This window comes from Haliotis rubra, unplaced genomic scaffold, assembly GCF_003918875.1.
Source record: "Haliotis rubra isolate DU_JTF1 unplaced genomic scaffold, ASM391887v1 Scf706, whole genome shotgun sequence".
Lineage (NCBI taxonomy): Eukaryota > Metazoa > Mollusca > Gastropoda > Lepetellida > Haliotidae > Haliotis > Haliotis rubra.
In genome coordinates, this window is record NW_025767420.1 from 331,827 (window position 1) to 355,103 (window position 23,277).

The 23,277-nt window shown below is 40.7% G+C and overlaps 1 protein-coding gene across 1 annotated transcript in view; it reads left to right on the top strand.

The window, feature by feature from the left end:
* Positions 1–23,277, top strand: part of LOC124259008 (IQ motif and ankyrin repeat domain-containing protein 1-like) — a 227,146-nt gene that overhangs the window by 172,887 nt on the left and 30,982 nt on the right. Inside the window, exons 12-13 of the mRNA XM_046693074.1 lie at positions 12,635–12,769; positions 13,354–13,482. Coding sequence (XP_046549030.1) covers positions 12,635–12,769; positions 13,354–13,482 — 264 coding nt within the window. The remainder of the gene's footprint in view (positions 1–12,634; positions 12,770–13,353; positions 13,483–23,277) is intronic.

Below are 23,277 nucleotides of genomic sequence, written 5' to 3' on the forward strand. Positions count from 1 at the left end.
CTTTTAAAAAGCAAGTTAGCATCATTATATACATGTTTGCAAAGTTGTTTATGTTTGACAATAACACCTTTGCTCCCTTCATTGTTGAATTAAAGTTTACCAAGAATGCTAATACACAATTGACTTTTTCCCTTTAATGCATCGTATTACATTTCCCTACAGGTGCCTGTTGTCCACAAAGATGAGGCCCAGGTGATTCCAGAATACACATGCTACAGGTTAGTGTTTGTTTACTTTTGGTATGAATTTGTCTGAATAATGTCTGGTGTACTTGTTGAACACACTTCTTTGTATCAGAAAAGAAATTAACGAGGAGAGGTACTTGCTTGATAACGGTGTTAATAGCTACACCACAATGTCGCTCATATTATATTAAAGAAGTTGTATATCCATAGAACTCTCCTTGTTGTTCATCACACCAACTTCTAAATGCCACTCAGAGAAGGAAAAAATGTCAGCATATTTAAATTATGCCTTCCATAGTTGAAACATTTGTTAAGAATATTGTTTTCCACCTTTGACCTATCGGAATGAATATGTTCATTATGTGACATGTCTTTCTCTACAATAGTAACTTAAATCTGATAATGATACATTTTCTCATAACTGGCAGTCATGAGATAATATTACCCTGTATCAGTTTGGATAGTAATACTCCACTGATGTTTTCCAGGATGAACACCTCTGAGAGAAACAGATGTTGTATGACCAATTCTTTCCCTGGACTGTATCAGCTGACCCACTTAATGCTGTTGGATACTTGTGATGTTGAATGTAACATCAGTGAGGTCGCTGGGGAGGAAATAATCACCCATGATGATTTTGATGGCAAGACTATTGAGCCAAACATTTTCTCTCTAGACTGGGCACAGGCCAAATATGAAAGTAACTGTATATCAACACAGAGACAAACATGCAGTGCTTCCAGTACTAACTATTATGCTTAGTGCTGCAGCAATTTTCATTTACACAGGACTGTCAAAATATTCAGACTTCACTGTTGTACTTCCATTTTTGGTGCATATGCATGTCACCTAAATTATCTGTACAGCAATATTGACAGTATGATTGTCCATACATGCAGAATATTATATGTTGAACAATAAAAACTGAAATTACAACCCAGACTTTGTTGATTTTTGTCTGATGATAATTGACACATGAGAATAATAAGTATTGTAGAATCTCAATTGTACCATTTAGACTACCATTCAAAAGCTACATTATTCCTTGTTTCAGTATTTCAAATACACACTGTGTTCACTGACACTGTGAGTCCATTATAATTGTGATGAGCCTTGATGTAAGTTGCAAACCCTTCACACATGCTGGAATAACAAATGTGAAATATTTTTATTCAAATTTAAAAGGCTCCCACCTTAAAAGACAATGTACCCGATACCCCCTTGCTTCTGACATCAGATAGTTCAGACCTCCAGTAATGGTTCAATGTGTTTATAATATTTCAGTAATTCACTCATGCTTAGTAACATTATTTGACAACACCTGAAACACAATTTCAAATGATATTCTTGTATTTTCAAAATGTGATCTATAATTTAGATACTGGTTATTTGTGTTGAGAAGAGACAGCCTTTAAAAATGGTACAGATTGGGGTGGGGTCCCAAATGATACTTAGAAATATATTGTGCAAGCAATATGCCAATATATTGTACATTTTGGGGATTGAATAATGGCCTAAATATATTTTTGGGATGTGAAGTGATGATGAATTTAAGGGGGATCACCTATTTTGTTCTGGAAAGGTAGAGGTCATCAATTTTGTACACATGTACTAGGGGGGTAAGCAATTTTTTACATAAAACGATTATGCTAAAATTATGGGGTGGGGGGTGGGTTTAATTGATTTTAAATATGACATATGCAAGAGGGTGTCACTTACTTTGTACATGAATTTTAGGGAGGTCATTTTCATTGTACATGCTTTTCCATAAAAATCATCACCAACACCCACCCCATTAATTATGAACGGTCCTTAAATATGTATGTAGAAACTATAAACCGGAAGTTGTGAGCTTATTTATCGTGTGAATGGGTGTAATATATTTTGTTGAACACACTGTCAGCGAGTCGTTAATTCGATGAAAATGATTTATGTTTCAAATCCTTTCGAAAACGATCCGTTGCCATAGCATTTCCTCTTTCCAGTGCATCCCAAAGCGTTATAGGCTATGAGAATAGGTTGTTTACGTGGACGAAAACTGAAGCACTTATGTTGTGCGCGTAATCAGGTCAGCGCTAACGTTATTTGTGTAACGCTAATTTCAGTGTACACTAATCCTATGTTCTAACACCTATTACGACCGCATTAATGCTCTGTGTAATGTGACATAATGGGGAGTAAATGGTTTGACGAATTTACAAAGCAACTACTCAATAAGAAATTCCGAGAAACGGCAATATTACAATATCTCCAGTACCGTTCTATTAGCATTATTTTTCTTCCAGACACGCTAGTTCTTCGTGCTTTGACAACAGTGTCAGTCGGGACAACTTCCAGATTCCGTAATTCGTAATATAAGAACCACATAGTTAAAAGTAGGTTTAATGTCGATTTAAGTTTAGGCTTGGCCGATAGGCAGGCCAGTATCAGAGTGACAGCTACTGTTGGACCGTAACCACCGCAGAGCGCTCCAAGCGGGCAAGGGGGCGCAACTCCAGGAATGTTCCCCATTGTATGAACCACAACTGGTGTAGCCACCCCTCACATGGATAACATTTGCCAATGTCCTCATCATACTGGAAATCAAATTCTCTCTCAGCATCAGAATCCTCTGCTATTCCTCATGTAGTGCCTCATGTAGTGCCTGCATATTGCTAAAAGCGGCATAAAATCATACTTACTCACTTGTCCACATTGAATAGGAGTTGAATTTGGAATCTACAATAGTCCTAAAGACGTTCTATGCTGTTCATATCGGGGTTCCTTGTGGACCAAGGTAATGTTTCAGTGGCATTGTACTGCAAATAGATGATGACAGCTAGAGGAAGTTGATGAACTAGCATTGTCATCCATGGATATCAGACAATTGGCAAGGGAATGGTTTTCAAAATGTGGCTCATTTGATAATGTTGACCATTATATGTCGCTGGTACTGTCATGAGATCCAACGTCCAGTCATATGAATCGCAATCCCACACCAGCACTGAGCCACCACCAAAGGGTTCAGCTGTATGAATCATCTCCTGGGGATATGTCACAACTGACTGTTGATAACCTACTCTCTGATAGGGCCACATGCCCTTGGAACAGCCCACTGCCTCCTGATGGTACTTGTGCAGAGTGTCAGTATAGCAGTGACCACATTGTGCTGAATTGCAAGCCTGACACTGAGAAGTTTGGACAAAGGTTTGAAGCTTACTACAATAGGGGGTTGATGCGCTACATCCCGATACCATTACCATGTTCATCACTCGGAAGCGATCGTTCGGAAAATAGCATTTGGAATCATTCGGGTACAAACCTTTTCGAGGTAAAAGTTCAAAAAGTATGTGCGAATGTCCACTTTCATGATTTGGTAAGCTGTGTTCTGATTGGTCAGTTGAAAAGGTTAGCTGACGCGACCTACTAGGGTTTATTAGACTCAGTGTAAGCAGTGTAATGAATAATACTAAGCCTAAGTTTACTTAGACTGACAAAAGAGGTTACTTTGGCTTGAGACCTGCTGTGGCTTAACTCATTAAGCCCGAGAGCCACTTCACTACAACACCTGGAACCCCTCACTGATTGCCTGACTCGTGTGCCGAGACTAATTAGTGCTAATCACACCTGATTTCCATGGGAGGTTTCGGGGATGACAGGAAACTGTCTAGTCGTACAAATAAGTCCTGATTGTTTAATTGTGTCATAAAGATATATGTTGAAAGAAATCAGGTGTGAAAACATATCATGTATTGCAACGTTTTATGTAATTTTATTGCAAGTTTCTCTTGTAGACCTTTGGTGGCTTGTACATTTAGATCTTATGAACATATACATGTATTCTTTGTAAATAAGAGATGAAACATACATAAACAAATTCTCTCTCTCATATCATTGTGTGAAGTTTAATTTTACAAAACATCTATGACAATGACATACTGTAAAGAAGAATTTACTTACATACTTTATAATCGACAAAATTAGCGTTTTGCTGATACATTTCTAGTGTATACGGATTATTTTAAGGAAAGTACTATTACACTAGTCTGTGACTAACATAGAGCAAATTCAGAGCTTGGCACTTTGTTTCATCTAGATTCAATGCAGAAAACATACGTGATCATACGAACATACATATGAAAAATGTATACTACATATTCCTTGCATAGACATAACACAAAGAGTCACGTGATAGGGCGTCATCAAATTTCCCGACCACAACATTCGGTATCTCATTTGTTCAATATAGTGGCTGGTCATTTGTTATCTATGACCAATCGTATCATAAAATACCTGTCACAGAGGAAAGGACAGGTGATGGGGCGTGGGCGAAATTTCTGAAGAGCACATTTGGTCACTCAACAGCTTGGATAGATATTGATTATTGGCTATATCGTTGACCAGCCGTTATGCTGGGTTTCAGCTTTATCAACTCAAGCTATCATGTAACAGTTTGTGTGTTGTAAACATACACACTGGTAACAATGTATGAAATATACACATAAGACAAATAGGAGTAGACAGACAATTTGGCGAGTTCAGAGATCGAATACACATTTTAGTGTTTTTCGATAAGTAAAAGAAAGCGATTGAAATCCAACCATTGAGTAGAGAAAGTATTTATTTTCATGTACATTTTACGCACACAACTAGTACATAAAACATAATGGTTTGCTGTACATGCAAATATAATCTTCACCTTGATATGAATGAATATCCAAATTAAAGTACACATATTATAAAATTAAAAAAGTGACACGATACTGAATTATTATAATGTAGCGCATTTGTTTATTTTAAAATTGTCATGGGACAAACCTTTCAACAAGCGCGTAACTACATATGTATTCTACTGGAGGCTGTTGTTTCAAGGTTGAAAGAGGTCTTCAATTATCTCATTTCTGTAATCTGATTGAATGATTATACGCATGTGTATCGATACCGTAACTGATATACTATCCAGCTTTTATTGACGATAGATCAATAGAGACTGAGTTCATGGATACACATGATAATTACACCGGATTTGATAACTGCAGAGATCAAATACAAATGTTTTACACAATGCTCATACATTGCATAGAAAACTGACAATTCAAATCGACATGAAACTTTCAACAGCTTGAAAAAAAATGCTTGAAATACCCTTGTATGGTTTACATGTAATAATTTATGATATTACTTCTGTGTATGTCTAAGAATTTTTTGAATTACCAACTTACTGTGTTTTGTAACAAACGTAGTAAAAGATTTCATTGTTGTAATAACACTGACATGTATATATTCCATGCAAAGGCGCCACCTATTACTTTATATTCGATTAGGTAACATTATCAACTTTAGATTATGGAAAATAACTAGTTACAATTCAGTAAGCTTTAAATTGGTAAGTTAATTTATGTCTCATCTGTTCGAGCTTGGATGTATAATTTTTTGTGTTTATACATTATATTTCATTATATGAACCATGACAACATAATAATACCGAAAACGTGGATTCAAACAAACTACTCTATTGTGTTTGAATTCTTTGTATGTCCTTGACATTTTGTATATTGTTTCCTATTTATTATGAAGTTGAAGAAAATATAATCTTCAGTAACCGCTAAACAATTACATCTGATTCAATCAATGTGCATAAGAAGTATTTTAGTATCCATTCCCATTGAAGAGTACCAGACACTCTGTAAAAACATCATAATGTGTTCATTTGCCAAACGCCTTACAAGCCTATGATAATGATTAGCAATTGCTGTCAAAACACTTTAAATGCTTCTTCTGATTGACACGAAAGGTAGCATCTCTCATAAGAAAATCTAATGTTTGCTCAGTGCTACTAAATTGGTTGAAATAATAGATACAGTGCGATTTTTAAAAGTATGACACACATGTGCGTCTCTCGCTGAATAAGAGGTGCTTTCTGTTGTTGCACATGTGCGTCTCACGCTGTAAGGAGTTAATTAATTTGTTGCACATGTGCGTCTCTCGGCCTTAATGAGTTAAGTGACTTTTGTCGCGCGAGATGTGAACCACTAGAGTCTTTGAGACTCCTCTCTTTCAAGACTTGCTTTCTGCTTACTATGGGTTAGTGAGGTTTAGTGAGCATCATGATCTCGATAGATAGATATATAGATAGATAGATAGATAATTGAAAGTTTAATAGGTGTTCGGGCAACTGGGCCCATTTACACCTTGCCCATCATAAAGGTTTGCTAAGTTTCTAAATTTTAATAAAGTAGTTAAGCTGCCACACACTTTAATATAGGCAAGATTGACATTCTGAATATCATTGCGAGTGATATTACTTGAACACAACAGCCCAGTCAATGAGATTTCAATATTGAGCGCTGTCAAAGATTCCACCATCACCTTACTTTGATTTAGGTATTTTGGGAAATGCAGTAAATAATGAACCACATCATGTAGCTGATTACACACTGTGGAATTTGCAGAAATATCATTATTAATAATGTTTAGACATGAACCAAGACCACAATGCCCAAGACGAAGTCTGGTTAAAAGAACCTATTCTTTACAATTGCTTCTGGATAATTTTGATTTAGCTACAAAAGGCTCGATGCCATAGAGATGGCATCCTTTAAAGGATGAGGTCCATCTCTGTTGCCATTTCATTTGAGCATGGATCTTACTGATCCATGCAGGAGAGTCGAGTAGAATATTGATCAAGCCTTGTCTTGCTGAGGAGAAACCTGTCCGAATTGCTTGTAAAGAACTGACAGAATCACTGAAAATGACTGCTGATACAGGTCTAAAAAAATGAATCCAACGCAAAGCTTCAATGATTGCTGCAAGTTCAACAGAGAATACAGATAAGCGATCAGCTAATCGTATAAGATACCTGCACCAACACGACTGGACACTGGGCACTTAGATCCATTAGTGTAAATCAGCATAGCATTGATCCACTGTAAACTTCGGATATGTTCCGCGGCAAGAGCTTTAACATGAGGTGCTGGCTCAGATTTAATTGCTTGTTCCAGGACATCAAGATAAACTGATGGAAGTTCAAGCAACCATGGTGGCTTCTTTGGCAGATCACTAACATCATCTATGGCAACATCACGTACAGTAAGATGGAAAGCAGTTCTCTGAGAACGCATCCCATAAGGCCCCATACTGTCTTTCCAAGGATCTAGAAAATACTCAACACAATCTCCCAATACAGCTGAAGTTGGGTTTTTCATTCCAAAGGATTTCAATTTTAGCATGTATCTAACTTCTAACAGTTAACGTCGGAGATCTAAAGGCATTTCACCCGAGTCAACATGTAGAGCCTCAACAGGGGTAGTTCTAAATGCTCCAAGGCATATTCGTAGGGCTTTTGACTGAACAACATCTAGTCTTGCCTTTTGTGTAGCACATGCAGATCCATAGGCTTGAGAGCCGAAATCAAGTCATGATCTAATGAGGGCACGATACAGTAATAAACACTTCCTGTCTGCACCCCATTTGGTACTGGAAATACTTCTCAGAAGGTTCAAGACTTAAGTGCACTTCTGAATCAAATGGTCTATATGAGGTTTCCAGGTAAGCCTCTTATCAAACCAGGGTCCCAAAAACTTGACTTTATCCACAAACTCCAAATGAAAACCGGACAAAACCAATTTTGAATTATGAGGGATGTTCTCCATCGTCTGCAAACTGTGATGTTTCAACCAGTACATCGATATTCTCAAACAGGTCATTAATCATTAACATTAGATAAGGTTGGGCTGATTACACTACCTTGAGGTGTTCCATTTTCTAACATGTATAATCCAACAGAGAAGATCCAATGCAAACTTGTATAGTTCTATCCCTCAAGAAATCTTTTATCCAGTCAAGCATACGTCCACAAGCGCAAAGATTATACAGTTTTATTACCAAACCGACCCTCAATAACATGTGATAGGCTTTTTCAGTGTCCATGAAAACAGCCAGTAGATATTCAGTGCTACCTAGTGCCTTTTTAATTTCGGTTTCAAGTCGCACTAAATGATCAGCACAAGATTTCGTGTTTTTGAAAGCCTGACTGGACACCTGAAAAGAGATTGTTCTGTTCCATGAAGTAAACCAGACAATTATTTACCATTCTCTCTATTATTTTACACATGTTGGAGGTAAGAGCAATAGGCCTGTAGGATGTGGCTTGAGTAGGATCTTTATCAGGCTTTGGACTAGGAACTACAATTGCCTTTTTCCAAGAAATGGAAAGCTTGCCTTCAAACCAAATGTGATTAAAAAGTAAAAGCATAGTTTCAAGGCTGATAACTGGCAGATGTTTGAACATATCATAACACAATAAATCATCACTTGGAGAGGTATTTTTTCATCCAGAAATGGTGTTTATTAATTCCTGTAAACTAAATAAAGAGTTGTAGTCAGCAATATGATGTGTTGGACAATGTAAGATATCTGAATACTCTGATTCAAGTGACTCCTTAATGAGCCGGAAGTCTCAACTAAAGTTATTTGTATTACCATACTCTTGCCAATATTTGTTGTTGCTGGTGTGTCTTTACCAATACATGGAATACTTAGACCAAGAGAAACGTTTGGCTGCAGTAACAGTTTGTTTAAGGAAAGCGGAAGCGCCGAAACTCTATTAAGTCAGATGGTAAAGCTGATTTTTCAACCATTTTCTTTGCCCTCTTCCTAGTATCATGCGTCCACCAACAAACTGGCGGTTTAAGAGAACGTTTACCTGAACGTCTGCCTATGGTTCTATTAGCTGCAATAATAATGTTAGAAACAAAGCATTTATGAAACTGTTCAATGTCGATCAAATTTATAGTTGGCGTGATAGTGTCAGAGCACCAGCAGTAAATGCAGATCAGTCTTAGTTTAGTTATCGGGTCAAGTTGAAGGCTGGTAAACACAGGATAATGATAACTGCCAAAAGAATCCTGAAAATACACTTCCCAATCACAGTGTGGAGCTAGTTGTGGACTGACAATGGTCAAATCCAGGGCTGAAAATGAAGCAGCGGCCAAGTCATACGGTACCGTGTCATGGAACCATCATTCAGAAGGAAAAGATTCCTTTCATCAAGGAGAGTCTTAATAGCCTAACCTCCAACATCCAACTTAACAGCTGCCCACAACAATGGATTATAACTATTAAAATCAGCACACAATGCTTTAAGATTATCCAGACACACAGACTTCATTTGTATATGAGGCCATGAGGCCGAGAGTACATGGCAATACAGACTGTTTAGTGGCGTGAACGACTTGTGGTGATACATTTCACGTAGTCGTTTACAGAGGTTCATAAGTATATAAATACATGTGGATGAATAAATGTACACATTGAACAATAATAATATACACTTAGTGATGTTCAAACGTCTTGAGTAGCAATTTAGACTTGGTGCACAAACCTGGGGGTAGACAAATACATAGCATACTAATGTAATGTATACAAAGTCGCAAGGTAGGGATTAAACTTAGGTTTCTCTAGTCTCAAATATCTTTGTTTAAAAAATTGCTTAACACAAGGTGAGTTTTTTATTTTTGTTGGTTAGTAGTCCTACAAACAACAAAGTTGGGTGCTTTGTATAATATTCTGGTAGATACTTTTGTCTGCTCTCCTCATACCTAGGACATACAAGGAGGACATGGAACTCGTCTTCATTTGTGTATCTACAGTAGGGGCAGAGCGATGCATCAGGGTCAGGGCTTTTAGCCCGCCGTAAATTTTGTATACAGAAATTATGAGCATTACATCTTAACTTTGATAGTGCTCTACAGAGCTTATGGCATTTCAGGGATTCAAGGTAAAATTCCATATTATTGTCGGTCTTAATGTTTGCAAAGATATATAGTGAGTTTGATGTTCTAATATCGTTGGACCAATCCTGAATATATATATCATGGCATCTCTGTTTAAATATTTGCAAGAATACCTTATCATTACCCATATCCTGTGCAAGCCACGTCCATCCAAAACCGTAACTAAATAGTAATTGTCTAACATATGATACTCAATTTACATCCCCTGTGTCATCAAGTCGTTTTAGCATATAATAGCATCGTTTTGAATAGCAGGTTTCAGGTTGTCTGAGTAAACAAATCCAATATGATATAACTCTGGCTTTACAGTTTATGTCTAACGGGTATCGACCACATTCAGAAATAACTGCTCCATAAGGGGGAGCAATAATTAATTCTAAGAAGGAATTTGCAGAACTTAGTGTGTACTTTCTCTATCAAAGGTCATTCTTGTATTCCCTAGATTTCGGCACCGTAAAGTAAGATTGGTTGTATTTTACTATCAAATATAATGGATGCAGATTTTATCGCTGGAAGCAAGAGCATTATTGTAGATATTAAAAATCGAGACCAATCTTGTATCCTTCAAATGGTTAGTGACTGCATTCGCTTCTATTTCGGACTGTGGCAACCTAATTTCACTAAATGACAACGAATCCTTTATGAGTATAGCACAACCACCTCTAGACCCGATCGGATGGTCTTTACGTAGACAGACATACCCTTCCCAACAGAATTGCTGATTAGGATTCAAAAACTTCTCCTGAAGACATATAACATCTTGCATGAGATCAAGACTGTTGACAAAAACTTTAAAACCTGGGCCATTAGCATTACTAGATCTAGCATTCCACTGAAGGATTAAGAGAGTCATAATAAGGATTATGTCTTCCATTATTAACCCTTAACCATGCTCGTCAGATCATCAGATGACAACTTTAACCCCAGCAGAGAATTTGCAGCTGATGCTATTGTCTGTAGACCATCAGACTTGAAGGCATGATTCGTTCCAAGGTTGGCAACTATGCAAATAACGAAATTGAGAAATTCAACTGGAGAGACATTTCTGGATTTGGACTGCTTCCTGATATTTAATACAGCCTCTGTAGGCAGCAGAATGAGCTTCACCCCAGTTTTTACATTTAAGGGAACTTTCATTGCATTCCTCATACTTGTGCTTCCCCCTACATGTAGCGCACACATGATGAGTGCTCCAACACTTAGCAGAGGCATGTCCAAAGGACTGACATTTAAAGCAGCGCAGAGGAGAGGCGACGTATATCCAGATTGGAAATCTCTGAAAGAAAATAACAGCGTGATCTGGTAAAGACTGACCAGCAAATATAAGCAAAAAGATTTAGTAGGAATTTTATCAGGTCCACGAGTCAAACGCACAGCAGAGCATAGTAGAGGCAAAACAGGTTTTATTTCTTCCTCAATCTTACTCATGTCAACATCCAGATCGATACCATAGATAACTCCACGGGATTTCATTAGTGATTCAGGCTCATAAGTGGTAACATAATGTTCACCAAGCACTGTAACTAGCATAACACTGACTATTTCAGTAGTAACCTTAGCCAATGCTCTCGCCAAAGCCCGCTGGGTCATCAGTTGACAAAGGGTTGGAGAAGTGTCATCATCATCATCATCATCATCATCATCATCATCATCATCATCATCATCATTATCATCATCATCATCAACATCTGCCTAAATGATGACAGTGGTTGACTTCACCTGAACTAGCTCATCATAAACAAAAGTAAGATCAGACCATGCAGAAGGAGTGGCAATAGCTATAGGTGGTTGCTTAACAACACAAGCTTTCTTAGAAGAACCATCTGGAATGCGACTGTTTCGCTTCCTCCCTGAGGACACCACTTTGAAGCCATCCTCACAGTCCATTCTGTTGTCAGACATTGCCAAGGAAAATCACCAACAACTGACTGATTAACCCACGAAAAAGAATAGAAGTAAAAGTTTCAATACACTTCAACAGAAGAGAAAAACAGAAAACAACAACAACAAAAGCAACAACCAAGTATGCTATGAAACTATTCAATTTGCTCACAAGCAAAAGACATCCGTACTCATCGGCAGTCAAGACCGAACTCCCATGATGTTGATGTTTCTAGGATCCTTTTCGACCAGCATGCAACGGACATGTTCATTGTAGCCTACTGTAGGACTTTGTCTCCAAAAACCATCTAGGTGGTCAACCCAATTGCCACTTCCTTGCACGACCCACTAAAGTGCACACATCATAATCCCCTCTCACGAGCAGGATACTTGTGCCCATTGTTGAACATTAATCTTATCTTCAGACCACTGCTCTGATCAGCGAGTGCTCAACTTGCATTATATCCCCTGGTTCTGATATGAATGCGACCGCCACAGTAGGGATCCTTACATGACATCTATGAGGTGCTTCCTCAACAAGAATGGTGCATATTCCAGTAAGCTCACCTTCCATGTCAGTCAAATAAAGCACTGTGTAACGTCAGATAAGGTAAAACATGTTTTATACAAGGTCCTGCACTTTAATGTTTCTACACTGTCTTTCCATTCCAGCACTGTCTGTTAGGTTAAGATAAGGAGGCAAAAGTGTCAAGTAATTATGTAAACATTGTATTTATCCCCAAAATGCTCATGTTTATTATGATTATTACTATCTGTTCATTGTATACTTTCTAGATGGCCTCTCATAATTGATACCAGTGGCCAGGCTGCAGTTTTCCTGCGTTACCGAGACACAAACAATATGAATGCTCTACGTCCTGCTGATATGGAGCCTGACCGCATCAGAATGGCCCTGCTTGGTGCTATCAGGTCTGTCATCCAGCATTAACTGTACCTTGTTTTTCATTTACAACTAGAATGAGTGAGTAAGTTTGGTTTGACACCGCTTTTAGCAATATGCCAGCAATATCACAAAGGGGGGACACCAGAAATTAGCTTCACACATTGAACCCATGTGGAGAATCGAACCTGGGTCTTCGGTGTCATGAAGAATGCTTTAACCACTGGGATGCCCCACCACCGCTACAACTAGAACATCTGGTAAGTCAGCTTCCGATTATCAAGTGTTATCCGGTGGATTTTATCTTCATTTAATAATGGTTATCTCTATCATCTGTATCACTATTCTTTTCTTGTTCATGAGAGTTTTTTGATTGAATAGCCATACCAGAAGTGGTCAAAACAAAGCTATTATAGTGGATGGAACCAGGGTATATTTATCATAATAATATGGAGATGTAATACACTTGATAATCAAGGTTCACTTTAGAGGATTTCATGCATGGTCTGTGTAGAAAGGGTGCTTGTCAACTTCTTGGTGTTGTTTATATCACTTGAAGATGTCATGAAGAAGTAGGAATGGTTTTTTAGTGATACTTGTGCATATTTTTCAGGTTTGGGAAACCAGTTGTACTGGACATGATGGAAGTGGACATGTTTGAGACATTTTCTGACCGAATGGATCTCATTCAGAAGGGACTAATGGCTTCTGTCATGAACAAAACCATACTGCAAAATCACAGGTATTAACCAAATAATATCTATATGCATACCGGTATGTACCATCACCGAAAGTGTGTGTAGGAAAGGCATGCAGCTTAGCAACCAGCAGCAAGGATGCATGTAACACAGTCAGTATTGCTACCTCCAGCATGGATGTGAGCCAGTCAGCTTAGCAACATGTTGTATTTAATGGGAACAACATACCAACTCTCAGTCATCAAGCTGGTGCTTTTTTTATATTATCCTCTATAGTCAATAGATGCCAATCAGCATTAGCAGTGTTTTGAGCCAGCTAAGAACTATCTCATGGACATCATGGACAAATATAAAGCAGTAAGTGGTTCACATTGCAATTATTTAAGCTAGCTTTGCAATCCAGATCTTAGGTGGTGAAACATTGCATTGTCAGTATAGTTGGCATCAGCATGGATGTGGCCATGTGAAGGATTCAGCAAAGCTACCATCAGCAACAGTGTGTGAGGCAGTCATAACAATGGGTGTCTGAATGTTTATCACTTCAGTATCGGAAGCAATAGCAATAGCTTCAAAATATGGATGTCAAGCAGTGACCATCAGCATGTGTGTGTGAGGCAGTCAGCATAGTTACCATCAGCATGTGTGTATTAGGCAGTCAGTACAGGTACCATCAGCATGGGTGTGTGAGGCAGTCAGTACAACTACCATCAGCATGGGTGTATGAGGCATTCAGCATAGTTACCATCAGCATGTGTAAGTGAGGCAGTCAGTATAGCTACTATCAGCATGTGCGTATCAGGCAGTCAGTACAGCTACCATCAGCATGGGTGTGTGAGGCAGTCAGTACAACTACCATCAGCATGGGTGTATGAGGCAGTCGGCATAGTTACCATCAGCATGTGTGTATTAGGCAGTCAGTATAGCTACCATCAGCATGGGTGTGTGAGGCAGTCAGTACAACTATCATCAGCATGGGTGTATGAGGCATTCAGCATAGTTACCATCAGCATGTGTGTGAGGCAGTCAGTATAGCTACCATCAGCATGGGTGTATGAGGCAGTCAATATAGCTACCATCAGCATGTGTGTATAAGGCAGTCAATATAGCTACCATCAGCATGTGTGTATAAGGCAGTCAATATAGCTACCATCAGCATGTGTGTATAAGGCAGTCAATATAGCTACCATCAGCATGGGTGTATGAGGCAGTCAGTATAGCTACCATCAGCATATGTGTGTGAGGCAGTCAGTATAGCTACCAACAGCATGTGTGTATGAGGCAGAAAGTATAGCTACCATCAGCATGGGTGTATGAGGCAGTCAGTATAGCTACCATCAGCATGGGTGTGTGAGGCAGTCAGTATAGCTACCATCAGCATGTGTGTGAGGCAGTCAGTATAGCTACCATCAGCATGGGTGTATGAGGCAGTCAATACAGCTACCATCAGCATGGGTGTGTGTGAGGCAGTCACTATAGCTACCATCAGCATGGGTGGGTGAGGCAGTCAGTATAGCTACCATCAGCATGTCTGTATAAGGCAGTCAATATAGCTACCATCAGCATGTGTGTATAAGGCAATCAATATAGCTACCATCAGCAAGTGTGTATAAGGCAGTCAATATAGCTACCATCAGCATGGGTGTGTGTGAGGCAGTCAGTGTAGCTACTGGGAGCATGGGTGTGTGAGGCAGTCAGTATAACTACCATCAGCATGTGTGTGTGAGTCAGTCTGTATAGCTACTATCAGCATGGGTGTGTGAGGCAGTCAGTATAGCTACTATCAGCATGTGTGTGTTAAGCAGTCAGTATAGCTACTATCAGCGTGGGTGTATGAGGCAGTCAGTATAGCTACCATGAGCATGAGTGTATGAGGCAGTCAGTATAGCTACCATCAGCATGTGTGTATGAGGCAGTCAGCATAGTTACCATCAGCATGAGTAGTAGACAGGATGACAGTCCTGGACCAGGGTAATCTAAGGCTTCATTTAATAGATAAAGCCTTAGTTGGACCCTTACCATTACCATCTACTACAGAGCTTTATTTCATAAAATAAGCAAAATGTCCCAAAGAAATGTATTCCCCAAAGGGGAATTGTGCCTCTATCACACGAAACGGTGGGATACGAACTCCACCGGGTATCTTACCTCTATGTCGTGTTGACGGGAGGTAATACTGTACCGTACGGTACGATCAATAATTCTTCTTTTACAAACCCTCTGCCGGGGCCATCCATTAAATAGTACAAGTTAGGTTCGTCGACTTTTATATCCACTTTATCTATGTTGTAAGTTTTGACTGACCATATAGGATCGGTGGCACGCTTACGACTATCACCCTCATGTTCTCCCGGTTGGTATAGATACCTCAGGAGAGCTCGGTCGGGTATCTGTTTCTCCTTCCCATGCAATGGAGCAGACGGTTCAGCCATCACTGTTTTTAATTTGATAGCGTCTGCCGGTTTCTTGCCAGTGAGTCGTGTGATTTCATGGTTTATTGCCGACACCACCTTAGGGAGCCGAGCGACCCATTCGGTGTTGGGTTTATTTAGACTTATTTCCTGAGCGTACTGATATCCAAATAAACGCTCAGCCAAAGTCCTATTAAATCTCTCTACTATAGCTTGGCTGCGATGGGCTCCAACCGTGCCACGTCTCACTCGTACTTTGTGCTTAGTCAGCAACTGTGATACAACACCCATGAACTCCCGACCAGGGTCAACTTGGAGCTCTGTTGGCCACGTCAACGGACTGCGTTTGTATATACGCTCAATAGCTTGAGCTACCTGGGCAGAATCTTTCAAGGGTCAATGGTTCAGCTTCCTTATACCGGCTGGCTATATCCACGATAGTCAGGGCATACTTGTAGGTTTTACACTCCTCACCCTGTCGCCGGAGGTAGGAACAGCAGGTCTGCTTGGTGAACGCTATTAGGTATATTAATACCGAACTTCCTTCTAGGCAACGTGAAGCGTGGTGGTGGTAAATATATCTGCCAAAGTGCTTGTTTTCAAGCCATGTTTTGACCTCCTCGGGGATACTCGCGCCATTTTAGCCAGCTTATCTACAGCTTAGCTCCTTTCCAATATCCACGCGGACTGTAGTAAATAGCCTCAAATTTTTCTGGTTCCGTGACATGTCACTATTTATTTATACCTATGTTCTTGGTTCAATTTTCTCATGCCCAGACGCTGCACGTGTTTATCCCATCAATGGCTATCCAACGCTTAGTGTCCATAGGTGATAATGATGTTTTATTTATAGTCAACCCGTGATATCCTATGCCCATCACTTCTAAGTGTGTTCATTTTATGTCTAAAGGTACGGGTCTTGAACAGGGCTTCCTTGAATCTGGCGTGTTTGATGTGTTGTTTCACCACGTATTTTTTTACACCCTTAGCTTTACGGATTTCACCATTGTCGGTCTTCAGTATGGAGTACATCTTAGGCCTCAACCCTATGTACTCGGCTATGGGCGTGCCAGCACACTCGTCCTTCATCTTACCTAGGACCTTTTTATTCACCGTGCTGTGTATGGCATGGTCCTTGGGGTAGTCGCTGGTGTCGCATAAATCGAGGTGTTTTTTCATGTCCCATTACACGCCCTCGGTTCGAATCTCCATCAGCAGGGAATCCGTGTCAGTGTACAGCACTTCGCACCTGTCGCCGTACTGTTTCTTCAGCTCGTTGTAGTAAAAGTCGTACATCAAGTGTTTGGATAAATCGAGGATGCTCATCCCAACGTAAACAGGCCGGTTTAATATTATGTGACTTTTCTTCATGTGTATGGCAGCCAGGTCGATTTATCGAATATCTTACTACGGTTGAATGCAGGGTTAGCGATCAGCTTCCTGAGAGTTTTTCCTCCTCATTCGACCGAACCAGCTTCACGCCCACGCCGCGTTTCCTAAGGTTCTCCATAGTCTTACCGAATACCGAAGTTGTTCATGAGCTTATACAAGTTTTTCTCAAAGTCACTGGTAGCAAGCTTTCGAGGAGGTCCGTGTTCATTCTGATGTAAGGCTCCATCCAGGGGCTCTGGTTGAACACGAAAGCACCCTGTGTATTTTGGCCAGTTTCATACCCAACGACAGGTACAGCTGCAGGTTGCGATAGTGTACGATGTATTTGGTCTTATTCATTAAGTTGGGCACGAAGTTTTCAACGCCGTCACCCGCCTATCTAACAAGTTATGTTGGTATTCAGACATCCAGTTCAAGTTAACCCTCATACGCTCGGGGCCAGGGGGTAGCTGTTGTGTGATTCGTGTAATGCTTTGGGATACTCCAAGTCAACCTCGAGGATATAACCTTTGTTCGAATCCGGTAGCCGATGCTCATAATATCGAAATCGGATGATATCCATTTGAATCCCCTGTTGGTAGATACTGACTCATGGCCCATCCGCATACAGGTTGTTGGCCGAGATAGAGAATGTGATTGGTTGGTTTGCTAGGGTCGTAGCCATTCACGTATTGATTATTTGCTTTTCGCGTAGACGCTTGGTTGCCATGGAGATCCCACCGCAAGCCTTTCTCAATGAATAGGTGCATGTCATAATCTGTAAGCAATTCCAACTTAACTCCGGTCTTTTAAGCAAGGCATCCCACGACAGACCTGGGCTGGTGTAATACCATGCTGGATCTAGTTTATACTGCTTGATACATGTCCTCCTAAATGTCTCAAACACGCCGGCTAATAATAGTACATCCATCTTCAAGTACAGATCGTGATAGTCACCCAGGTTTTACAACCAAGTTTATTCCATACGCTAATAGCGCATTTAGTAATCGCGTCTTCGGATATTTCCGAAGTCTGTCAGATTGCTGTAAAATTCTTTGATGGGAGGTAGTCTGGTCTCGGCGAACTTAGTCCAACTATCCATGTACTCATAGGGATACACACCTTTCCTCATAAGCAGAGATCTAGTCTCGGCGTCTGTGTATCGACATCGGTGATAGGAAGGTATCGTTGGCTTTAATCAGGCTGGCTAATGACGACAATAGAAATTGGCACGAGTCAATGAACCTAAGTCCGCCTAAGCTGAAAGAGAGATATTTCTCCATGTTGTTGGGGATGCGCGTTATATTACCATCGATTTTCGCGATGGCCTGCATGATTAAGTGAGAGTCGCACCCTCTCAAGTTGTGAAAGACAACGGGAATGTTTATTGTCTTAGGGTTGATTCTAAGCTTGAGGTTACACTCTCGTTATGCGCCTCTATACTTTACGGTTATGTGACAGTGATCTCTCACCGAATCACCGTTCAGTGGTGAGTCACACACGCGTGACAGTTAATGCTACGGGAGTGAGCTAGCCTGTCGCTCGAAAGTCATAACGCGGGAGCCGCATTCTATGCAACTTTTCCCTAATAATTTCTTCTTCCTCCTTCAAACACTTTAGAAACCTTTCAACCGCGTGCAGGACCCCTGTACACCACGGAGATTTCGTTTCACCGTCACAACGGATCTGACTATGTATCCAAACCCACATGCTTCATGCTCTTGTGTTTTGAGTGTGGTTGGGGTACCCCAATATCAACAGGTTTGATCAATGCTTCAAAGTCGGTGAGATATGATATAAGGAACAGACATTTGGTGCTTGTGGTTGTAGAATTTTAGGATATTGTCACCTTCCTCGGCATGTCGATGCGTCAGATAGCCGTCTGTCCCACACCTTGACAATACTCCTGGTGGGATTCTAATAAATCAGCTCGGCTGAAACCGTTGCAGACATCGTGATACAAAAGTGTTTTTCCCCATCGTGTTTAGACTGATCGCGGCAACAACCGACTGAAATGTTTTTATCCACGTGTAGTGATACTTTTCACCTCGTTGGATCATGAATATATTGATAACACGAGAGGGGTTCCCCCCCTGTCCCCCCAACAGTTGGGTTCCCACCAACGAGCTGAGCCTGTGTATTATTGTTGTGTCGTCTTCATGTCCAAAGACATTTATAGCTAGATTATTCTGTTTTTCTACTTTAGTGATCTGAGATATGGTGGTTGGTTCATCTATACCATCCCAGTTGAGTCCATCGTCTTGGGGATAGCTAGAAAGCCTGTCTGAATGAGTGTCAGCTGGAAACAAGGCTGATCTGATAGCTAATCTCAAGCAATCGTTTCCTCTATTCTTAACGTTTACTATGGCATGTTTTTCTTATAGTATGGAGGTAAGTCTAGGTATGACCCGCCTTTGAACGGCTTGCACGTAGTTAGCTATGTCTAGATAGACAATATCGATTTTATCTACAGCCCACCCGGATCCCAAGTGTGTGTAGCGCTCTAGGTATTCCTGTATCTGCTGAAAACTAGTATCGTCGATGTGTTTATAGTCTCTATCTGGGTCACGACCTCTTGTACACCTCGAAAGTAAGGCTGAACGTACTGCTCGGTAACATCCCCCACGTTCTTTTCGAGTGTCATTTTAATTGTGATTTGAAATTTGATACTTCCAAGACTGGCTAGTTCCTGTTTTATTTTATCATCTATCAGGGCTTAATATCTGAGACATCTATATTCCTATCAAGCAAGCATGCGCCAGCCTCTTAAATACTTACCTACAGCGCTCAGTGCGCACTGAACTGTATAGTATTCATAATTAGTACACACCTAAGGAATTAATGTCTAATTGGGCGCCGTAAATGTAAAAATCATATATCCTCTCTCGTTATCCCCAATGAACTATTTTTAGATGGGTTGTTTCGATCCAGTGCTCACACTGTTTGATATAGTATTCCTTGAAATTTAGCAGGTATTCGATATACTTGTAAAACAATCTATCTGGTGTTGAGTCGTGATGTTCCCCACACAATGAAGAAGGACGAGTATACTTAACACCATCTTTAATCCATACCATTTTCAATATTACCCGAAATCTGAAGTTCAGTTTATCTTTGAGTATGTTTTACCCTGAGATTCGATGTCTTCACTGGGATCAAGTTCCACAAACATATCTATATGTAAGTGTGTAAATAATCTCTAATTGGGGTCTATCTTGAGAAATCGCCACGTTCTTTTATGTAGGCCTTTTTATTCTCGTAGATGAGGTGATGTCTGACTACGTTAGGCCCGTGGAGCTTTACATAAACAATAGTGTCCTTTGACTCTATACCACACACAGAACACGCAAAGTAGTTGGGACTTCCCATGGGAATAACAGTACCCATGAGTACCGCATACCCTACCACAGGTCTCGGTCTTCCCCATAGTATGTATTCACATCTATACATGTTAACATATTTATATGTGTATTAGTCTAATTGTTTCGCAACCAAAGCAGTCGCGCTATACCCAGCTATGAAGGTCAGTTCACGGTCCATTTGTCCCTTGGATGGTGTGTAGTACTGAGCTTAAAGTGTTGGCTTCTGTAGTGGCTCCAATCGCTTACCAGTTAATAAGTAGTATTGTCTGCGCGCGTCGTCGACATCGTGGAATGTTTGAACGGCATGGTTTTCACGCCTGAGTTGTTCGTTAATGTAATCGATCCGCTGGAGGTTGTTTAGCGTGCATTTCGGTCTGTGCTATTTGTAAGTTCTCAATAGCGAGATCGTACGCTTCCTCTCCGCTTCGTATTTCAGCCGCTGCAGGACTCTCGTAGTTTAGAGAAGAGGAAATTACTCCCCGAAAATGCCAGGGCATTCACTAACGCACCATCGTACCATCATCATAGCAATCGTAGCCATCCTTATATTTATTTCATAATATCTTCAGGAATTATTCCTTGTTTTACTAGGATGTCTTTTGTGGCCATCGCCATACCAAGGTTCATTATTAGCATACCCATATCCTGCAGGTTGAAATCTAGCTTGATAGTCGGTTGTTTAAGCACCATTTTGGTCAACCGGAAGCCGCATCCTACGGCTAGACTGGCTTACCACGGTGGCGTGGTATCGTCGTTGACTAACGCTTTTCCCCTCAGACATTATGTATATGATATAAATATATTAAATTATAACATGATATGGGTTGACCTCTAATTCGGGGGGATCCTCACTGCCGTGGTATATAACCACGCAGATAGCCAATGGCAGCAGTTAGCATACAACTAACAAGAGTAAGCCCGGTGAGTCACCCTGATAATTTTATGTTGGTTACACCACCGCTTTTTACCGGCAGCTACTCTCTTAGGATTCTTCTGTCTGGTGACTGTGGGAGGGTTCACAGTCACCTGTGAGGGGTCTCCTCCAGTTGGGGTGGGGTCTCCTCTGAAGGGGTCTCCTCCTTGGGGGTCTCCTGTGCAGCATCCATCTATACTATTATTATTATTTTTCCTCTCAAATTGACAATGCTTTGCCGCGGATAATCGCCGCGCGTCACCGGGCTAACAACATACCGTATTTGTGGTACAGCTCGCGAGCTAATAGAGCTCAAGGCGTGTTCGATAAAAGGGTCTTCTCTAAGTCTTCCCACAGGTAAAGTCGGCGTCCGGGGATGGGAAGGAAGTATGACGCAATACCAGTGTATATCTGGGTCATAGCCGATCCTATTGTCTTTGTCATCTCTGCACCTAGTCTAGTCTCATTATTTTGGCATTACAGTTTATCGATTTCTTCGGGCTGACATTTTGTGAATTTTATCCGAGTGTAATTCCCAAAGTAATGTTTGGCTTTGCCACCAACAGCCAACGCCACCAGTTTCTCTCTCGCTTATCATCATCCACCTGTATTTGGGGTACCAACAGTTGCTCTAGCAACTCCTCACACTCCATCCTATAATATGATAAGTAAGTTTTAGTTTTAACAATATAATATACCTATATAGTTTAAACACAGAGAAATAAAGGTTAAGTTGAACACGACGCAGCACTTCAAATACCATAACTATAACTAAATGCTAAGTATTTATACTAAGCATTGCTAAGCTTTGCTAAGCATTGTTAAAAATTTACTAAGCATTGCTAAGCATTGCTAAGCTAAAACACACTATAGGCTACTGGTTGGTCTGTCTTGAGCACGAGCTTAAGCTGTTTAGTTTCAGCTAGCTGTTTCTTCACCCGCTCCGTTCTAATTTGCTCATCACATCGTTTCTCTCAAACACTCTTCGAATCCAATCCCTGTCCTTGCAGTGAAATAAGGCAACCCATCAGCGTCTGCTCTCGGAGGTCTTTCAACACCGAAGTTGAACTTCTGCGTTAGCACCCAGACGCTATGTGCTTTGCGTGGTCGGCCTGAAAATGCCAGGCACGATAGCATATCTCTCTTTTTGTTATCTCGATTAGCAGCTGCAGTCGTCCAGTATGAACAACGCCGACTTCTTTAAATTTCATATGGTAAGCTTTCAACCAGTCCTGTAGACGTGGCCCCGGATCGACTCTGTGTATGCGCCAGGGTCCGTCATAACCCAAGGTCTTTCCGTAATAACGCTTTATTCATGCTCAGAGTAGGACACATGATAACGATGTGGTCGAACACATCCCTGTAGTACCCTCCAACATATCCAACACGAAAACGGTCTTCCCACAGCCAGTCTGCCCGCACACTATGGCGCGAGTGTGGGTCAGCGGGGCAAATTAATAAATGGCTTGCCGCCAGGCAAATTAGTAAATGGCTTTGCACCGAATCTCCCATTGTCTATATTAAGTTCGCGATCCATAATAACGCATAGATATAATTTCAACTTGCCAGCGGGTTGAGCCTTCTTGGTAATCTGGATAGTAATCCCCTCACTACCGTTGTCTATTCTACGGCCGCTACCGGTGTAGTTTATCGTCATCCGTGGATCGCGATGTCCAACCACAGCTGCATACTTGTTAGTTAAGTATTCGCCGATTTGCACGGAGGATAGGTCCAGGTCTTTGGCTATATATGGATGTTTGCTCGCAGCTTTTTATCTCATCCCAC